This window comes from Erythrolamprus reginae, chromosome 12 (genome assembly GCF_031021105.1).
Source record: "Erythrolamprus reginae isolate rEryReg1 chromosome 12, rEryReg1.hap1, whole genome shotgun sequence".
Taxonomy (NCBI): domain Eukaryota; kingdom Metazoa; phylum Chordata; class Lepidosauria; order Squamata; family Dipsadidae; genus Erythrolamprus; species Erythrolamprus reginae.
Window position 1 is genome coordinate 2,195,898 of NC_091961.1, and position 18,460 is coordinate 2,214,357.

The 18,460-nt window shown below is 43.4% G+C and overlaps 1 protein-coding gene across 1 annotated transcript in view; it reads left to right on the forward strand.

Moving 5' to 3' along the window:
- ARID5A (AT-rich interaction domain 5A) overlaps window positions 1-17,497 on the forward strand; it is a 37,051-nt gene extending 19,554 nt beyond the window's left edge. Inside the window, exons 3-7 of the mRNA XM_070765250.1 lie at window positions 9,711-9,900; window positions 10,810-10,862; window positions 12,416-12,513; window positions 13,213-13,366; window positions 14,623-17,497. Coding sequence (XP_070621351.1) covers window positions 9,711-9,900; window positions 10,810-10,862; window positions 12,416-12,513; window positions 13,213-13,366; window positions 14,623-16,110 — 1,983 coding nt within the window. The 3' untranslated portion in view covers window positions 16,111-17,497. The remainder of the gene's footprint in view (window positions 1-9,710; window positions 9,901-10,809; window positions 10,863-12,415; window positions 12,514-13,212; window positions 13,367-14,622) is intronic.
- The last annotated feature ends 963 nt before the right edge of the window (window positions 17,498-18,460 follow it).

Genomic DNA, 18,460 nt, shown 5'->3' on the forward strand with positions numbered 1-18,460 from the left:
GATGCAAAAAGGATGTTGAGACTCTAGTAAAAGTGCAGAGAAGAGCCACAAAGAGGATGAGGGGACTGGAGGCTAAAACATTTGAACAACGGTTGCAAGAATGGTGGAAGGTCTTAAGCATAAAACGTATCAGGAAAGACTTAATGAACTCAATCTGTATAATCTGGAGGACAGAAGGGAAAGGGGGGACATGACCGAAACATTTAAATATGTTAAAGGGTTAAATAAGGTTCAGGAGGGAAGTGTTTTTAATAGGAAAGTGAACACAAGAACAAGGGGACACAATCTGAAGTTAGTTGGGGGGAAGATCAAAAGCAACATGAGAAAATATTATTTTACTGAAAGAGTAGTAGATCCTTGGAACAAACTTCCAGCAGACGTGGTAGATAAATCCACAGTAACTGAATTTAAACATGCCTGGGATAAACATAGATCCATCCTAAGATAAAATACAGGAAATAGTATAAGGGCAGACTAGATGGACCATGAGGTCTTTTTCTGCTGTCAGTCTTCTATGTTTCTATGTTTCTAAGAACTGAGAATGTTTAGTTTAATGAAAAGAAGGACCTGACCAAAATTCTTCTACCGGTTCTGCCTATCTGACTGTACCCGTAGGAGCCCATCACTGCGCAGAGCGTTTGGGAGGGCTGCAAAGTGCTTACTTACCTCTTTGAAATCTTATACACCGATGCGTCTTATAGCCCCCAAAACTACGGTACATTCATTCAGGATAGAAGAGAATTCTTTTATTGGCCAAGTGTGATTGGACACAGACGGAATTTGTGTTCTGGTGCAGAAGCTGTTCTTTATGTACACACAAGCGGTAAATCGAGATCATAATCGTAAAATTATAATCCTAGCAAAAAAATACATCATAAAATAAAACAGCCCGTGATATTGCATGTTGTGCAAAGTAGTGGATGACTATGTGTTTTTAAAAATAAACCCAATAAATAGCTGGCTGGCCTTGCACAACACATTGTGCCATAAACTGTGGTTTACAAGCCACAATGACAGGGTTCCTGTAATGTGTCTCATATTCTGCTTTTCCCCCTTTGCACTCATTGAACTAAAGTGTCCTGAACTTAAAGTGGCATCAGGTGGATCCTTAGAGTCATCGGCAAATAGGCAAACCTTCCCTATCAAATCTTCCCCTATGTCACTCACGAGGATATTAAAAAGAATAGGACCCAGAACAGACCCTTGTGGCACACTGCTTGTAACCAGGCTCTGCTCAGAATATAATAGTACCTCTACCTAAGAACGCCTCTACTTACGAACTTTTCTAGATAAGAACTGGGTGTTCAAGATTTTTTTGCCTCTTCTCAAGAACTATTTTCCACTTACAAACCCGAGCCTCTGAAACTGTAATGGGAAAAGGCAGGGAGAAGCCTCCATGGGGCCTTTCTAGGAATCTCCTGGGAGGAAACAGGGCCGGAAAAGGCGGGGTGAAGCCTCTGTGGGGCCTCTCTAGGAATCTCCTGGGAAGAAACAGGGCCGAAAAAGGCGGGGAGAAGCCTCCGTGGGGCCTCTCTAGGAATCTCCTGGGAGGAAACAGGGCTGGAAAAGGCGGGGTGAAGCCTCCGTGGGGCCTCTCTAGGAATCTCCTGGGAGGAAACAGGGCCTCCACCCTCCCTGTGGTTTCCCCAATTGCACACATTATTTGCTTTTACATTGATTCCTATGGGAAAAATTGCTTCTTCTTACAAACCTTTCTACTTAAGAACTTGGTCACGGAACAAATTAAGTTCGTAAGTAGAGGTGCCACTGTACTCGGGTTAGAACCGCAACTGAGCCCATCCTTTGTGTTGTTAAGCGAGACATCCCTTAAGCGAGTCGTGGCCCAGTTGTACCGAATTCGGGTGAGCCACGCGGAGAGGAATGAAATCTAGTCCTTGAAAGTGTCACTTCGCATTCGTGGCTTTGGAAAAGTCTCTGCCTTTAAAAAAAGAGAAGCCGTCCCCAAAATAGACTCGCCACTAAAATAACTCCTCTTGTGAACGGGCGAGAAGAACAGAGCCAAACAGAAACGGGTGAGAATGAAGAAGCAGCTGACCTCCCCTCCCTCCGCCCGCCTTCAAAAATAGCAGCAAGTTTTCTAACTCCTGGAAAATTTAGAACAAACCAAAGGCAGAGGGGTTTTTTTGTTTAGCTCAGGGAGCGAGGGAGGGCGTGCGAGAGCGAGAATTGATGTCGCTGTGTTTTCCTGGAAAACAGCCTCTTTGTGTTCTCACACATCTCGGCACTCTGACCAAGTTGGCCGGCTGCCTTGAGGAGAAGACGTTCATCCGAGTTGAAGGAAGAAGGCGCTTTTTGGTTCGGGTTTTAGAGCTCTTAAATCGCCTCTGGCCACAGGGCGGCTCTCTCTCTCTCTCTCCATCATCTATCCATCCATCCATCCATCCGTCATCCATATATATCTGTCTATCTTTCATCTATCCATCATTCCATCTATCTGTCTGTCTGTCTATCATCTATCATTAACCCATCTCTCTCTCTCTCTCCATCATCTATCCATCCATCCATCCATCATCCATATATATTTGTCTATCTTTCATCTATCCATCAGTCCATCTATCTGTCTGTTTGTCTGTCATCTATCATGTACCATTAACCCATCTCTCTCTCTATCTCTCTCTTTCGCTCTCTCTCGCTCTCTCCATCATCCATCATCCATATATATCTGTCTATCTGTCATCTATCCATCAGTCCATCTATCTGTCTGTCTATCATCTATCATGTTTCATTACCCATCTCTCTCTCTCTCTCTCTCTCTCTCTCTCATCCATATCTATCTGTCTGTCCATCTGTCTGTCTGTCTATCGCCCATCCATCTATCATCTATCCAGCTGTCCGTCCATCTGTCTGTCTATCATCTATCATGTATCATTAACCCATATCTATCTACTGTCTCTACCTGCCTGCCTGTCTGCCTACCCACCTACCTACCTACTTATCATCTACCTACCTATTATCTATCTATCTATCTATCTATCATCTATCATCTATCTATCTATCCATCTATCATCTATCTATCTATCTATCTATCTATCTATCTATCTATCTATCTATCTTTCTCTCTCTCTCTCTCTGAATTCCGTGGGGCTCTTTGTTAATCTTCTTTAAAGGGGACCGATCGATTGTTCCATAGGAGTAGCCATCGACTTACAATCGTTCATTTTAGTGAGCGTTCAGAGTTACACCGGCAAAGAGCAAAGGGACCGTTGCTATCACTCTTCCCAGGCTGCTGTCTTCTTTGCATCCTGGTTTGTTGGGCCATTTACAGTTGGCCGGCTTCTCAGAACATACCAGGGCAGGAGTACATTAAGTTCAGATGGCTGCTCCAGGCCTTTAAATAGCAGGCTGAGGACCGATGCGTCAGAAGTGGTCACGGCCCGAAGCCCAAAGGGGCGGAGGTTCTTAAGAAGTTGTAACGAGCGATGTGAAAGCTCAATGCTTCAGCCAAATTACAGCCCCGTTGGCTTCCAGTCCTCGCTTGTTCATCGACCAAGAATGGACTCGAGTTTCCAGCAAGCTCAAACCGAAGCAGGCCTCCTTTTCCCGGGCAAGAGACAGTCCGCAATGTTCCCTCTAATTTTTTGGGGGGGTGGGCGGAAAAGTATAGTGTCTGAGCGGGAGTCCCTTCAGGACTGGGCGGCACAGAAATAATAAATAAACAAACAAACAAACAAACAAATAAAAAACCCACCCTGTTTTGCCTCAGAGAATTTCAAAATAAAACACTGTACTGTGTGTCTATAACAGTGAGCTCATAATAGGGCAACTCTATCAATATCAAAATGCCACTTAAATAGTTGAGCTAGTTTCAAACTAGATTTTGATTTTCTTTCTCTCTTCCTTCCTCCCATTCTTTTTCTTTCTCTTTTCCTTCCTCTCTTTTTTCTATCTGTTTCTCTCTCTTCCTCTCTCTCTCCTTCCCTCTCACTCTTTCCCTCTCGGCTTCTGGGCAGGTTTGGAAAACTCTGAGTTGATGATGATTTTTAAGTGAGCGATTGCTCACTGCTCAGCTTAGAGGGAACTATGGACAGTCGTGCCGATAAATGCGGAGTCGAAGCGAAAGAACAGAAGTAGCGGACTTCGCTCGACTTCTGTTCTCAACCGTCTACTTTTCTCTCTTGGGAACACAGCGCCTCGTTGTTCCCGGATCCCACTAATTGAGGCCAGGGGTTGGGGGGGGGGTCGCGAATCCTGGAGTTCTGGCTTGTGCAGCTGTTCCAAACCAAAACAGGCTCCCATCTGTTTTCTGTTTCCACTCGAGCGAAAGATTTGGATCTCCGAACATTGAAGAAGAAGAAGAAGAAAAGGAATGGGATTACAAACCAGCCCTTTGAAGCGGTTTGGGTTATAAAATGGTTCTTTTGGCATTGGGTCACACTTGGAGTATCATTGGGGTGGGGGTGGGGAGCAGAGACTGACAAAGCATCTGATTTGCATGAAATCAGAAACTGTCCCAGCCTCGCTCGTCATCCTCTTTCTCGGATTTTTTCCTTTTTTTTTGGGGGGGGGGGGGGGCCTTGAAAAATTCTGAAATAGCGATAGCACTTAGACTTACAGGGAGTGGACAAAAAAATGGAAACACTTGACTTTTTGGCATCTTAATGTTTGAACATGTTCAAATCAATCAAAACTCGACGCATTTTAATGTTTTTTTTAAATTCTGTTATTTGATATGTTTTTTTAAACTACGTTTTTTTTTAACAGAAATTTAAGGAAATGGGTTATAACCTTCTAGGTTATAACCAATTTCCACCACCATCGTCTCTAAAACGAATCCCAGCAACCAGTTAGGTCCCGTCAACTAAACAATGTTGTTTGGCGGGACCCAGGGGAAGAGCCTTCTCTGTGGCGGCCCCGGCCCTTTGGAACCAACTCCCCCCAGAGATTAGAATTGCCCCCACCCTCCTTGCCTTTCATAAGCTTCTTAAAACCCACCTCTGCCGTCAGGCATGGGGGAACTGAGATATTCTTTCTCCCGAGGCCTTACAATTTACGCATGGCATGTTTGTATGTATGTTTGGTTTTATAAAAAGGGTTTTTTTAGTTGTTTAGTATTGGATTGTTACATGCTGTTTTTATCACTGTTGTTAGCCGCCCCAAGTCTGCGGAGAGGGGCGGCATACAAATCCAATAAATAAAATAATAATAATAATAATAATAAATAAATAAATAAATAAATAGAAGAACTGGAAGGTGCTTTAACTGAAGAATGGGCTAAAATTCCTTTGGAAACAATTCACAATTTGTATGAGTCAATACCTCGGAGAATTGAGGCTGTATTTGCCACAAAATGTGGAACCACACCGTATTAAAAATATTTTGATGATTTTTCAAGGTGTTTCAATTTTTTGGTCCACCCCCTGCATATACTGCTTCACAGTGCTTTACAGCCCTCTCTAAGAGGTTTACAGAGTCAGCCTCTTGCCCTCCAACAATCTGGGTCCTCACTTGATCCACCAAGGAAGGACGGAAGGCTGAGTCACACCTTGAGCCAGTCAGGATCGAACTACTGGCTGTGTGCAGAGTTACATAGAAGACTGACGGCAGAAAAAGACCTCCTGGTCCATCTAGTCTGCCCTTATACTATTTCCTGTATTTTACCTTAGGATGAATCTATGTTTATCCCAGGCAAGTTTCAATTCAGTTACCATGGATTTATCAACCACGTCTGCTGGAAGTTTGTTCCAAGCATCTAGTACTCTTTCAGCAAAATAATATTTTCTCACGTTGCTTCTGATCTTTCCCCCAGCTAACCTCAGATTGTGTCCCCTTGTTCTTGTTTTCATTTTCCTATTAAAAACACTTCCCTCCTGGACCTTATTTAACCCTTTATCCTATTTAAATGTTTCGATCATGTCCACCCTTTTCCTTCTGTCCTCCAGACTAGACAGATTGAGTTCATGAAGTCTTTCCTGATACGTTTGAGGCTTAAGACCTTCCACCGTTTTTGTAGCCCCTGTTTGGACCCGTTCAATTTTATCAATATCTTTTTAGATATATTTAGCCGCCCCGAGTCTTCGGAGAGGGGCGGCATACAAATCTAATAAATTATTATTAATTATTATTATCTTTTTGCCTGCAATACTGCATTCTAACACCTGGGAGGGAGGTGTATAAGGGCAGACTACATGGACTATGAGGTCTTTTTCTGCCTTCAATCTTCTATGTTTCTACATTTCTATGTTTGATGGAAATGTATTTTACATTTTACAAAACATGTTCCCAGTTATTTCCCAGTCTTAAACTTGGTACGAACCAGATCTCTGAAACTCTTCTGCAGACAAGTGATATGGTTTCCCTCAATTTTTAAATGGGAAATTGAAATTAAAAAACACCCAACTTAGTTTCTTTGAGGCCTGCACTGCAGCTGAGCCGAAACCTTAGTTGACCTCACTTTGCATCTATATTCGACTTCCTGTAACTCTTCTGCCAGAACAATATTTGGTGGTTTTTCTAAATGCAATTCATCAAAAGCTGTTTGTTCCTGCTCACTGTTCTGTACAACGTTCAATTGGCCCTAATTAAAATATTATTCAGCTTTGAATCTGGAATTGCTATTTCTCCGTAGCCTGCTCTCGTTTTCATTCTTTGGGAAAAGTTTTTGTCAAAGGCTCTTGGGAACCTCGGAGAAGCCTGTGGAGGGTTATCCATTATCCGGGTCTCTCGAATGACAAGGAAGACATTCTGGTTTGACTGTTGCTTCAATTATTAAGATTGGCTTCGACGAAGACCACGAAAGTACAAAGGAATTTGGACAGTGGAAAAAAGCAATAAATCACACAGGCCGCGAGTTTAAAATTGCAAATGAGGCAAAGAGGAAATTTTCTGCTTTGGAATAATCAAAACCTCCTGGCCGGTTCCAGTATCATTTTTGTTTTTAAAAAAAGCAATATTATTCTAAATTAATTGTAAAAAGAAGATGGGACACTTAGAGATTAGAGAACACTCGCATCCTGGATATAAATTATTTCAACTCCTGCCTTCAAAACGACGCTTGCACACTAAGACAACAAGACACAAAAGCGGTTTATACCCGAATGCCATCACTCTGCTGAACAAATATTTCCCTCAAGGATTAAGTCTGCACTACTACTAATCTTCTCATCGTTCCCATCTCCTCCCAAAATGACAACTATAGAGCACTGCACACCAAGACAACTAGACACAAGAACAGTTTTCCCCCCCAAAACGCCATCACTCTGCTAAACAAATAATCCCCTCAACACTGTCAAACTATTTACTAAGTCTGCACTACTGTTAATCTTCTCATCATTCTTATCACCCATCTCCTCCCACAAATGACTGTATGAGTGTACCTTTGTGGCTTGTATCTTTACAATTTATATTGACTGGTTCCTAATATGATTCGATTGCTTATTTGTACCTGGACTGTCACTAAGTGTTGTACCGTATGATTCTTGATGAATGGGTTTTATTCTCTTTAAGTACCCTGAGGGCATTTGCACCAAAGACAAATTCCTTGTGTGTCCAATCACACTTGGCCCATAAATAATTCTATTCTAGTCTAGTCTTTCCATCTTCTCTTCTCTTCATTGCATATTCTAATATATTTTATTCATTCCATATTCTATTCTATTCTATTCTATTCTATTCTATTCTAGTCGGGCAGTAGGAAAAGCAAGTAGGATGCTTGGCTGCATAGCTAGAGGTATAACAAGCAGGAAGAGGGAGATTGTGATCCCGCTGTATAGAGCGCTGGTGAGACCACATTTGGAATAACACTGTGTTCAGTTCTGGAGACCTCACCTACAAAAAGATATTGATGAAATTGAACAGGTCCAAAGACGGGCTACAAGAATGGTGGAAGGTCTTAAGCATAAAACGTATCAGGAAAGACTTCATGAACTCAATCTGTATAGTCTGGAGGACAGAAGGAAAAGGGGGGACATGATCGAAACATTTAAATATGTTATAGGCTTAAATAAGGTCCAGGAGGGAAGTGTTTTTAATAGAAGAGTGAACACAAGAACAAGGGGACACAATCTGAAGTTAGTTGGGGGAAAGATCAAAAGCAACATGAGAAAATATTATTTGACTGAAACAGTAGTAGATGCTTAGAACAAACTTCCAGCAGACGGGGTTGGTTCGCAGTAACTGAATTTAAACATGCCTGGGATAAACATAGATCCATCCTAAGGTAAAATACAGGAAATAGTATAAGGGCAGACGAGATGGACCATGAGGTCTTTTTCTGCCGTCAGACTTCTATGTTTCTATGTTTCTATGAATCCTTAGGGAGGGGTGACATATAAATCCAGTTAATAAATTCATGTAACAGCTGTGGCAGAAAGATGGTAAAATCCAGACAAAACTCATTTAACAACTGTCTCGGTTATCAGCCAAAATGTTGGGCTCAATTTGTGGTCGTAAGTCCAGGACCCTCCCTCAGCGTACTTTCTTAGCATTGTTTGTATTTCATTCGCCGGTGAAATACGATTTGCAAACTATGCAATTTAAAGACTGAATGAATCTCTAGATATAGGATTTTTGTGCAGCAGTTGACATTCAACCATGAGTATTTCCGGCAAAGGAAAATAATTTGATTGACATGAATATCATGCTTAGATAATGGATCTTTTTTACCCATGTCATAGTATATAACTCCAGGATTTATTTTCTAAACTTTCTGAGAAATGTAATTATTAGCTTGGCTCATTCTTCTGTCCCTGATGGCAATATGGTGAAGCCCAATAGGGTTTTTTTTAAGCTTTATAATTACTTTTCCACCCTGCCATCTTTTGTTAAATAGTTCTAAACATTATATTTCTACAAAAAGGGCAGCAAACCAGCTTTGTAGATGCTAGCAGCTGTTAGGATACTCTCTGCTTTGCGTTGGAAAGTAGAACGTGTAATTCCTTCAGCGGAAAAATGACAAATGAAATTCTGGGAATATGCCATGTCTAAAATTAACTTCATCTTTGAAAAATACTAAATCTTGACTTAGAATTTAATTTAACAAGGAAACAATTTTTGGACTGTCCTACTCCCTGGGGGTTTGCACGGCATTTGAAACTTGAGTTGTCGCTTAATGTAATCGTTTTAACATATCGCAGGGGATTTGTTAAATAAGGGCAGCATGCTTATTGACCAGATAATACTACTTTTTTTTTTACTGTCGCTTATATTGTATAGCTTGCCGATTACTTTCTGATGTTTTCTACGTGTGTAGGAACTTGATTATAAAAGCGATTTCTTGTTTTAAAGTGATATGAGGAACTTAAACAGAATGAAACATGCTGAGAGTCTGTAGTTAAAATATTTGCAGTGACCGTAACCCTCTTGTTGGGTTATTTCTTTTGCTTTTTGGGGGGTCCCAAAGAATGGAGCGGGCCTTAAAATGAGTTCCCTATAGCCCACTGTTTCTTGGTGCCAGTGACTTGAGGGTGTGTGGACTACAACTCCCAGATTCCCCAGCCAGTATGCTTAAAGGGGCTGAGGCTATTGGAACTCTCTGAGCTCTGTGGCCTTGTTGCGGATGTTTCATTAGCTGAACAGGTAACATCCTAGCCCTGCACTGGTGATGTTCCCTAGTAGGGTAATGAAAGGTCTACAAGCAAATGACCACGCTCAGAGAGCACCAAGAGCCTTATGGTTCAACCCCATAAATATTATCTTCCACTGTTGCAGCTGGGAAACAATTTGCCTCTGACCACCCGTTCTTTTTCACTCAGCTGTCTCCGTCTGACAAGCAGGAAGACCCCTCTGAAGCTGAGCAGAAGCCTCCCGAAGAAGATTCAGGGGACGAGGAGATGCTGAGCGGCGAGAAAGAAGAGGAGCAGACGTTTCTGGTCAACCTCTACAAGTTCATGAAAGACCGTCACACGCCCATCGAGAGGGTGCCCCATCTTGGCTTCAAGCAAAGTAAGTTCTTGGCTGCCTTTTCCCAGAGAGAGAGAGAGAATATGAGTTTGATAGATAGATAGATAGATAGATAGATAGATAGATAGATAGATAGATAGATAGATAGATACATACATACATACATACATACATACATACATACATACATAGATGATATGACAGACAGAAGATGGATGGATGGATAGATAGATGATAGACATACTGATAAAAGATAGATAGATAGAGATAGATAATAGATAGATAGATAGACAGACAGACAGACAGACAGAAGATGGATGGATGAATGGATGGATGGATGATAGACATACTGATAGAAGATAGATAGATAGATAGATAGATAGATAGATAGATAGATAGATAGATAGAGATAGATAATAGATGATAGGTAGACAGACAGAAGATGGATGGATGGATGTAATGGATGGATAGATAAATAGATAGATAGATGATAGACATATAGACAGAAGATAGATAGAGATAGATAATAGATGATAGATAGATAGGTAGACAGACAGACAGACAGACAAATAATAGATGATAGATAGACAGATAGAAGATAGGTAGATGGATGGATGGATGGATGGATGGATAGATGATAGACATACAGACAGAAGATAGATAGATGATAGATAAGAAGATAGATAGATGACAGATAGATAGATAGATTTAGAGATAATAGATGATAGATAGACAGACAGAAGATAGAAAAGAAGATAATAGATGATAGATAAGAAGATAGATCGATAGATAGATAGACAGACAGACAGACAGACAGATAGATAGATAGATGATTTCGAAGTACTCTTGAGTCTCCTTTTGATTTAACTCAAATACTAATTTATCTAGTTCTCCACATTCTAGTGTTTTCCTGATAATCACCTTGTCATCGCTTTCTTTTCTTTTTAACAGTTAATCTGTTTAAAATCTACAAAGCTGTGGAAAAACTCGGGGCTTACGAACTGGTAAGAAACAGGAACTCAAATTCACTAATTGGGAGAAATGGGGGAATTGCCTTGAGGGTTTCTTGGCAGAACAAGGCTTCTTTTTTTTCCCCAAGTAAATTTTATTGATTTTCACACATTTTTAAAAAACAGATAGACAAACAAAAAGAAAAAAAAATGTAATATCCACATGCAATCAGTACATTGCTTCATCAGATATTTCATTAATACAATCACAAAATCCTTATTCAAACGATTAATATTTACATATTTACATTTATTTATTTATTATTAAAATTTATTTATTTATTAAATTTGTATGCCGCCCCTCTCCGTAGACTCGAGGCGGCTCACAACAGTAATAGAAAAAACAATGTAGAATACAAATCTAATAATTAAAACTAAAAACCCATAATTAAAAAAAGCATGCACACAACATACCATACATAAACAGTATAGGCCTGGGGAAGTCATCTCAGTTCCCCCATGCCTGACGACAGAGGTGGGTTTTAAGGAGTTTACGAAAGGTGAGGAGGGTGGGGGCAGTTCTAATCTCAGGGGGGAGCTGGTTCCAGAGGGCCGGGGCCACCACAGAGAAGGCTCTTCCCCTGGGACCTGCCAAACAACATTGTTTAGTCGACAGGACCCGGAGAAGGCCCACTCTGTGGGACCTAATCGGTTGCTGGGATTCGTGTGGCAGAAGGCGGTCCCGGAGATATTCTGGTCCGATGCCATGAAGGGCTGTGTTTTACTAGCTTTTGTGATTTTATCATTTGTGATTTTCTTATTTCGATTTCTTAACTCAGTCCATCTGTGCCATTGTGCCGCCCATGCTTTTTAAGGCAGGCTTCTTAATTCAAGTTATTAAGGGATTTATGGGGTTGCTTACTGACCCCATAAAAAGAAAATTAGGGATCCCAGATTTGGTATTCTGATGCCAGGCACTCCCTGCTACTTTAATTCATCTGCCCTGCTGACCTTACTTGATATGGAAAGATCCTCTCAACTTGGTTAAATGATAGGTTTAAATTTTAGGTTTAACGCTTAAAAGATCTCAAAACAAAACCCAAAACAAAACAGGGTTGTAGATTTAAAATATCCCCAAAGAATAGGAAAACAGAGCAACAAAGAGGATAAGAAGAGCCGGGGTGGTGTAGTGGTTAGAGAGCGCAGCACTGCAGGCTACTTCGGCTAATTGCTAGCTGTAGTTCAGTGGTTCAAATCTCACCACCGGCTCAAGGTGGACTCAGCCTTCCATCCTTCCGAGGTGGGTCAAATGAGGACCCAAATTGTTGGGGGCAAATATGCAATCTGGGTCCTCATTTGATACACCTTGGAAGGATGGAAGGCTGTGTCAACCTGGAGCCGGTGGTGAGATTTGAACTGCTGAACTACACCACCCCAGCTCATAGTGTCCTCCACAGGTGACTGATACCTCTTTGTCTGAAGTTAAAGACCTGATTTGCATTGGATCCGCCTAGGGCTTAAAAAGGAGGCCGCTAGGAAATTCCAGGAGCCCAGACTACAAAGTCGAAAAATAACTGAGAAAGGCTTTAATTTTACCTATCTTTCAGGTGACCGGAAGACGCCTTTGGAAAAATGTTTACGACATGTTGGGAGGCAGCCCGGGAAGCACAAGTGCTGCGACTTGCACCCGCCGACATTACGAGAGGTATTGTTCACAACCGTCCCCCCCTTATTTTTATAAGAGGGAGGAGCGGGCACTAGTCTGGTTTGTAAAGGTGTAGTTGGCAAACCACGAAGCAGACACCTTGTCTGACAAAAAAAAAGCCCTTTTTTATTCGATGACTGTGAATTACTCTCATTCACATCCGACGAAGTCTTTCAAGGGTAAATTTACAGTCACAGATCGAATCTTGGAGAATTGCTGCCAGGCATGGGGAAATTAATTCCTCCTGGCTGTTCCCTTTTATGTATGGTTTGTTTGGGGTGTATGACTGTTTTTATATTAAGGGTTTTAACTGTTTTTTAATCATTGGGTTTGTACTGTGCTTTGCTGTTGTGAGCCACTCCGAGTCTTGGGAGAGGGGCGGCATACAAATCTAATAAATAATAATAATAATAAATAATAATAACTGCCAGGCCGACATCTTCAAAACTTGGCAAGGAATCTCTGAGAGTCACGAAGTAATTAAGCGAGCTAATTGCCTCCTGCAAACTCCACTCCCCAGTCGCTCCTCTTTTATTCCCTATGGGAGGGGGCATTCATCGTCCACCTCTGGTCTTACTCCCAAGTTGACCCTTGTTCCTCAGCTGTTCCCTTTGTTTGGCAGCTGCTCCAGCTGTTCCTCTGCTTCACTGATGATGATAGTAATAATAATAATAATCATAATCATAATCTTCCTTACAGGCTGGTCCTCCCTTACGTCCGACACTTGAAAGGGGAGGATGACAAGCCGCTGCCCCCGGTCAAGCCTCGAAAACAGTACAAGATCTCCAAGGAGCCGAAGGGGGACCACGTAGCGGAGAAGAAGAGAACGAAGAAAGAGAAGACGAGGGATCCAGTAAGGATGCCGTATTTTTCTCCCCCAACCCACCCACATGAAATGTCGCTTTCTTGCGTGCTGGACATCACGTACACCCTTGTGTAAATGTGTAAAGAGAAATAGGAGGCACTACGGCCTGCCAGTTAATTAGAATGTTGGAAATATTGTTTATTTGTCAGCACGGTATTTGTTTGAGGGAACATTAATGAAGAGGAAACGATCAATGGAAATGGAGCCCCTCCCTTATGATACCAGGTTGCAAGGCTTTGGTCTCTCCAGCCTAGAAAGACGGCGTTGAAGAGGGGACTTGATCGGAGGGTATAAAATCATGCATGGGATGGAAAAGGTGGATAGAGAAAAATTCTTTTCTCTATCACACAATGCGAGTCTGCGGAGAGGGGCGGCATACAAATCTAAATAAATAAATAAATAAATAAATAGGACGAGGGGCCCCCTCCCTAAAGGTCATAGGTAAGAAAGTGAGGACCAATAAAGGGAAATATTTCTTCACCCAGAGGGTCCTTGGTTGATGGAATTCCCTTCCAGAAGAGGTCGTGACAGCTGTCAGCTTCAAGGCAGGATTAGACAGATTCATGGATGCCAAGGGTATCATAGGTGGTTATTGAAACGGATGTCCAAGTGCCACCTCTATGTTGGTTGAGGCAGGCAGGGTTCCCTTGGGTCCCATTTGTTGGGGGTCAAGGGAAAGGGAGGGTCTGGCCTTCTCTTTCTGCTCAAGATCCCCATGGACAATTGGTGGGCCACAGAATGCTGGACTCGATGGGCTTTGGCCTGATTCAGCATAGCTCTTCTTATGTTCTTAAGTCATGGTTGTCCCAAAGGGGCTTTCTCAAACTGGACTTCCTTGGTTTTTCTTTTGAAGATGTTTCGCCTCTCATCCAGGTGAAGGTTCTTCAACTCTGACTGAATGGTGGGGAATGGAAGGATTTATACCCCTTGCAGACAACCTGGTCAATTTGCATCCTTTTAGAGGGTCCTTGAAGCATTGGGAGGTTTATGAACTTTTCTCTATCCACCTTTTCTATCCCATGCATGATTTTATACACTTCGATCACGTCACCCCTTAAACGCCGTCTTTCAAGGCTGGAGAGACCAAGGCGTTGCAACCTGGTATCGTGTGACCCATTTCCTTGATTATTCTTGTTGCCCTTTTTTGCATAACAGAGAATCCCTACAGACTTATATTACAGAATACCTGTAGAACACTCCAACTTGTCTCCATTTGTCAATTAAATATTCTCCTTTCATTGCAGAGTTTGCCGGAGAAAGTGAGGGCAGATGTTGTCTTGGTCCTCAAACCTCCCAGTAGTACGGAGCCGACTCAGCCCCTGGAGCAAACCGAGGGACGCCTCTCCCTTCCAAACAACCGAGAGATGGCAGAGACTCAGCCCGCCAGCAGCTGCCTTGGAAACTGTCGGTCCCATGGATGCTCCGAAGCCTACACGCGACTCTTCTCCAGCTTCTACTTCAAGGGGAACAATGGCATCATGTCACCCTTGGCGAAGAAGAAGCTGCTGGCGCAGGTGAGCCAGGATGAATGCTTGTATGCCCATGAGAAGAAACATCTCAGCCACTGTCCCGAATTCAAGAAGACCAGGATCCGGGATATACCAGGTTTGGACTCCGAGGTTGGCCATCTGCAGAAAGAGGTCTCAAAGACCGGAGCGGAGTTGAACAGCTCCAGCAATTTCCCAGGTCCTTCCCAGGTTGGAAAAGCCAATGAAGGTTTGATGAAAGTTCCTCCGGGTTTCAAGGAGGGCTCAGGATCCATGAAAGTGGAGGACGAAAGCTCCGGAGCTCACCTGTCTACCGGGCCTCCGGTTTTCCATGGCTACTTCCACACCTCAAATAGCACCCTCTTGAAACCCATGGGCGGCCTTCGAGAATCGGCGGAATATTACTCCGGCTTGAAGGACCTCTCTGTGACCTCGCCAGCCTACGCTAAGCCTGGGAGAGATGCCCTGGTGGCATCTGGATCTCAGAAGAAGCAGGAGGCTTCAGAGGATCAGCCTGAAGATCTCCGTCGGAAGCCGAGTCAACCTTGGAAAGTAGACCATCAACACTCTTCGGCCTTCCAGGCAAGTGCTTTGAGTACCAAGGCAGGGTCCCCATCATTTCAATCAGTCAAAGCCTCCTGGGTCCCACCGGTGGTCAACCTGGCGAAAGTCAGTCCACAGGTCTCCAAAAACGGAGGGCCGGGCGTGTCTCCGGGCCAGGCGAGCATTGCCGCGCAGAAGAAAAGAGCGTCAGAGGAGGACTATTTCCTGCACGGCAAGAAGCTCAAAGCGGTGTCACCCTTCGTCAAGGAGGTAGACCCGAAGAATAATAGCCTGGACCAAGGAACGTCTCCCGGCCTAGCGAAGCCGAAAGCAACGGTGGCGGCAGGGTCCCGATTTGCAGTAGCTCACGTGCCTCAGATCCCGGACATGTACAAAGGCACCATGCTGAGGTTGCCCATTAACTTTAGCGGCCCAGGGGAACACCTCAAGGAACACGGCCCGTCCCTGATCCAGTCTCTCTCCATCAACCCGTTCATCATCCCGGCCTTCCCGACCCCGCTATTAACTGCATCCGTCCAAGCGTCGGATCTGGGTCAGTCTCTGGGCAGCAGCTTCATCCACTACCCCACGTCGTACGACAGCGCGCTACGCCACCGGCTGTACCCGGTCTCGACGTGGCACAGCCAGCCGACCTACGCTTCAGCCCACGTCCCGTCCTACCACCGGAACACCAAGCTGTAGCCCCGACCCCCACCCCGCATGGGACCCTCAGGAACTTGACATGTTTGTAGAGCTCACGCAACGTCGGAGAGTCCGCGCAAGGGACGTGCGAACTCCACGTCGGCAGCACTTCGACAATTTCGATTCCTCCGGCTTTTCCGAGCTCTTATGTAGGATCCTACAAAACAGGACCATGTGACTTTCAAAAAACTTGCTCAAACGATGAGCTGTCTTTGTATCTGACACGGTATGCAAATAACTCGTGCTTAAAAAAAACAACACCACACCCAACCTTGGAGGGAACAAAGTTCTTATAAACAGAGATTTATATCTGTGTACAGCGTGGGCCTAATTTCCTTTTAATTTGCCCATTCTTCGTAAGCTGCTCCAAACGCTGCTGGCGTAGCCAAGGGGACTAGCCCTCAAGAGAATTATGTGTGCTATTGGGATGGAGGTGGACCAAGGCAGGGGTAGGCAAAGTTGGCTCTTCTTTGACTTGTAGACTTCAACTCCCAGAATTCCTGAGCCTATCATGCTAGTTCAGGAATTCTGGGAGTTGAAGTCCACATGTCATAGAAGATCCAACTTTGCCTAACCCTGGACTAGGGGAATGAATGAGCAAAACCCTGTTTAATGGTCAACACGTTGCATTCCAGATGACCTAAGCCTTTGTAATAAGCCCCGAGTCTTGCTTAATCCCATGGAAAGGACCGGACATATAAGGAACGGTTGCTGGAGTTGGATATGTCTAGTTTAATGAAAAGAAGGACCATGGGAGACATGATAGCAGTCTTCCAATATCTCAGGGGTTGCCACAAAGAAGAGGGAGTCAACCTATTCTCCAAAGCACCTGAGGGTAGAACAAGAAGCATTGGGTGGAAACTAAACAAGGAGAGAAGCAACTTAGAACTAAGGAGAAATTTCCTGAAAGTTAGAACAATTAACCAGTGGAACAACTTGCCTCTAGAAGTTGTGAATGCTCCAATCCTGGAGGTTTTAAAGCAGATGTTGGATAACCATCTGTCTGAAGTAGTGTAGGGTTTCCTGCCTAAGCAGGGGGTTGGACTAGAAGACCTCCAAGGTCCCTTCCAACTCTGTTATTCCATTCTAAGTCTGAAGAGTAGAAGATAGGAACAATCAACATTTGATTTTTGTTTAAATACTGCACACATATGAATTTTGAGAGGACATTATGGGCATTCTCGGGCTCGGCATATTTGCTGGATGGCCACCTTTGCGGTTGGATCAGAAATTCAACCTGGACACAACTTTGCTTTTTTTTTTTTGTAAAAAAAAGGTCTTGATTGGAATTATGCACACACAGTATATATGTTTATTGTAAAAAGGAAAGAGCGCCGATTGCCGATATATTCTTGTATTTCAATATATAAAAAAATCTATAAAACAACAGAAGGGACTTCATCAACAGTAATTATTGGTTTAATGGTTAAAGCAGTGGTTGTCAACCTTTCTAGTGCCGTGACTCCTTAATACAGTTCCTCGTGTTGTGGTGACCCCCAGCCATAAGTCGAGCGCTATTTCTCCGAATAGAACTTGAAGCTGATTGGCAGGAAGGTCAGAGGGACACCCCCTCTGTCAACACCTGATTGGTGGGATTGTAAAAATATGTCCCAAGGCGTCAGAATAGAAGCTCTAGTTCCTAACACCAGGGAAAATTTGTCTTTTCCCCCGTAGTCTTAGGCGACCCCTGCGAAATGGTCATTCGACCCCCAAAGGGGCCCTGACCCCCAGGCTGAGAACCAAGTCTAAATTATAATGTTGAATTTTCCTACTGAGGCCAAAATTTTGAAATCCCCCCCCCCCTCTTAGTAAAACCTTTATGGTGATATTCCTTGGATTAATGCAGAGGTCTTCAAACTTGGCAACTTTAAGACTTGTGGACCTCAACTCCCAGAATTCCCCAGCCAGCATAAGTGGCTGGAGAGTTCTGGGAGTTGATGTCCACAAGTCTTAAAATTGCCAAGTTTGGGGACCTCTGGATTAATGCTTCATTTCTGGACCTGTGTTTCATCAGCGATCGTAATACCCAGGATCAGTGAAGGGCTGCAATTTTTTTTACTAACACGCTGTGGGCGTGGCTTATTTTGTGGGTGTGGCTTGCTGGCCATGTGACTAGGTAGGGGTGGCTTAATGACCATGTGATTGTGGGGTGGCTTAAAGGTCATGTGACTGGCTTAAAGTTGTCCAATCTTTGACGTCACTCACATCCAGGGTTAGGGTTAGGGTGCCTGGCCTCTCCTTTCCTCAAAGAGATACGATTTCCCTCTTTATTTACTATTACTGAACATCCAAACTATACTCTTTAATTCTATGTATATATGCCATAGGTGTACATATATGTTACATACAG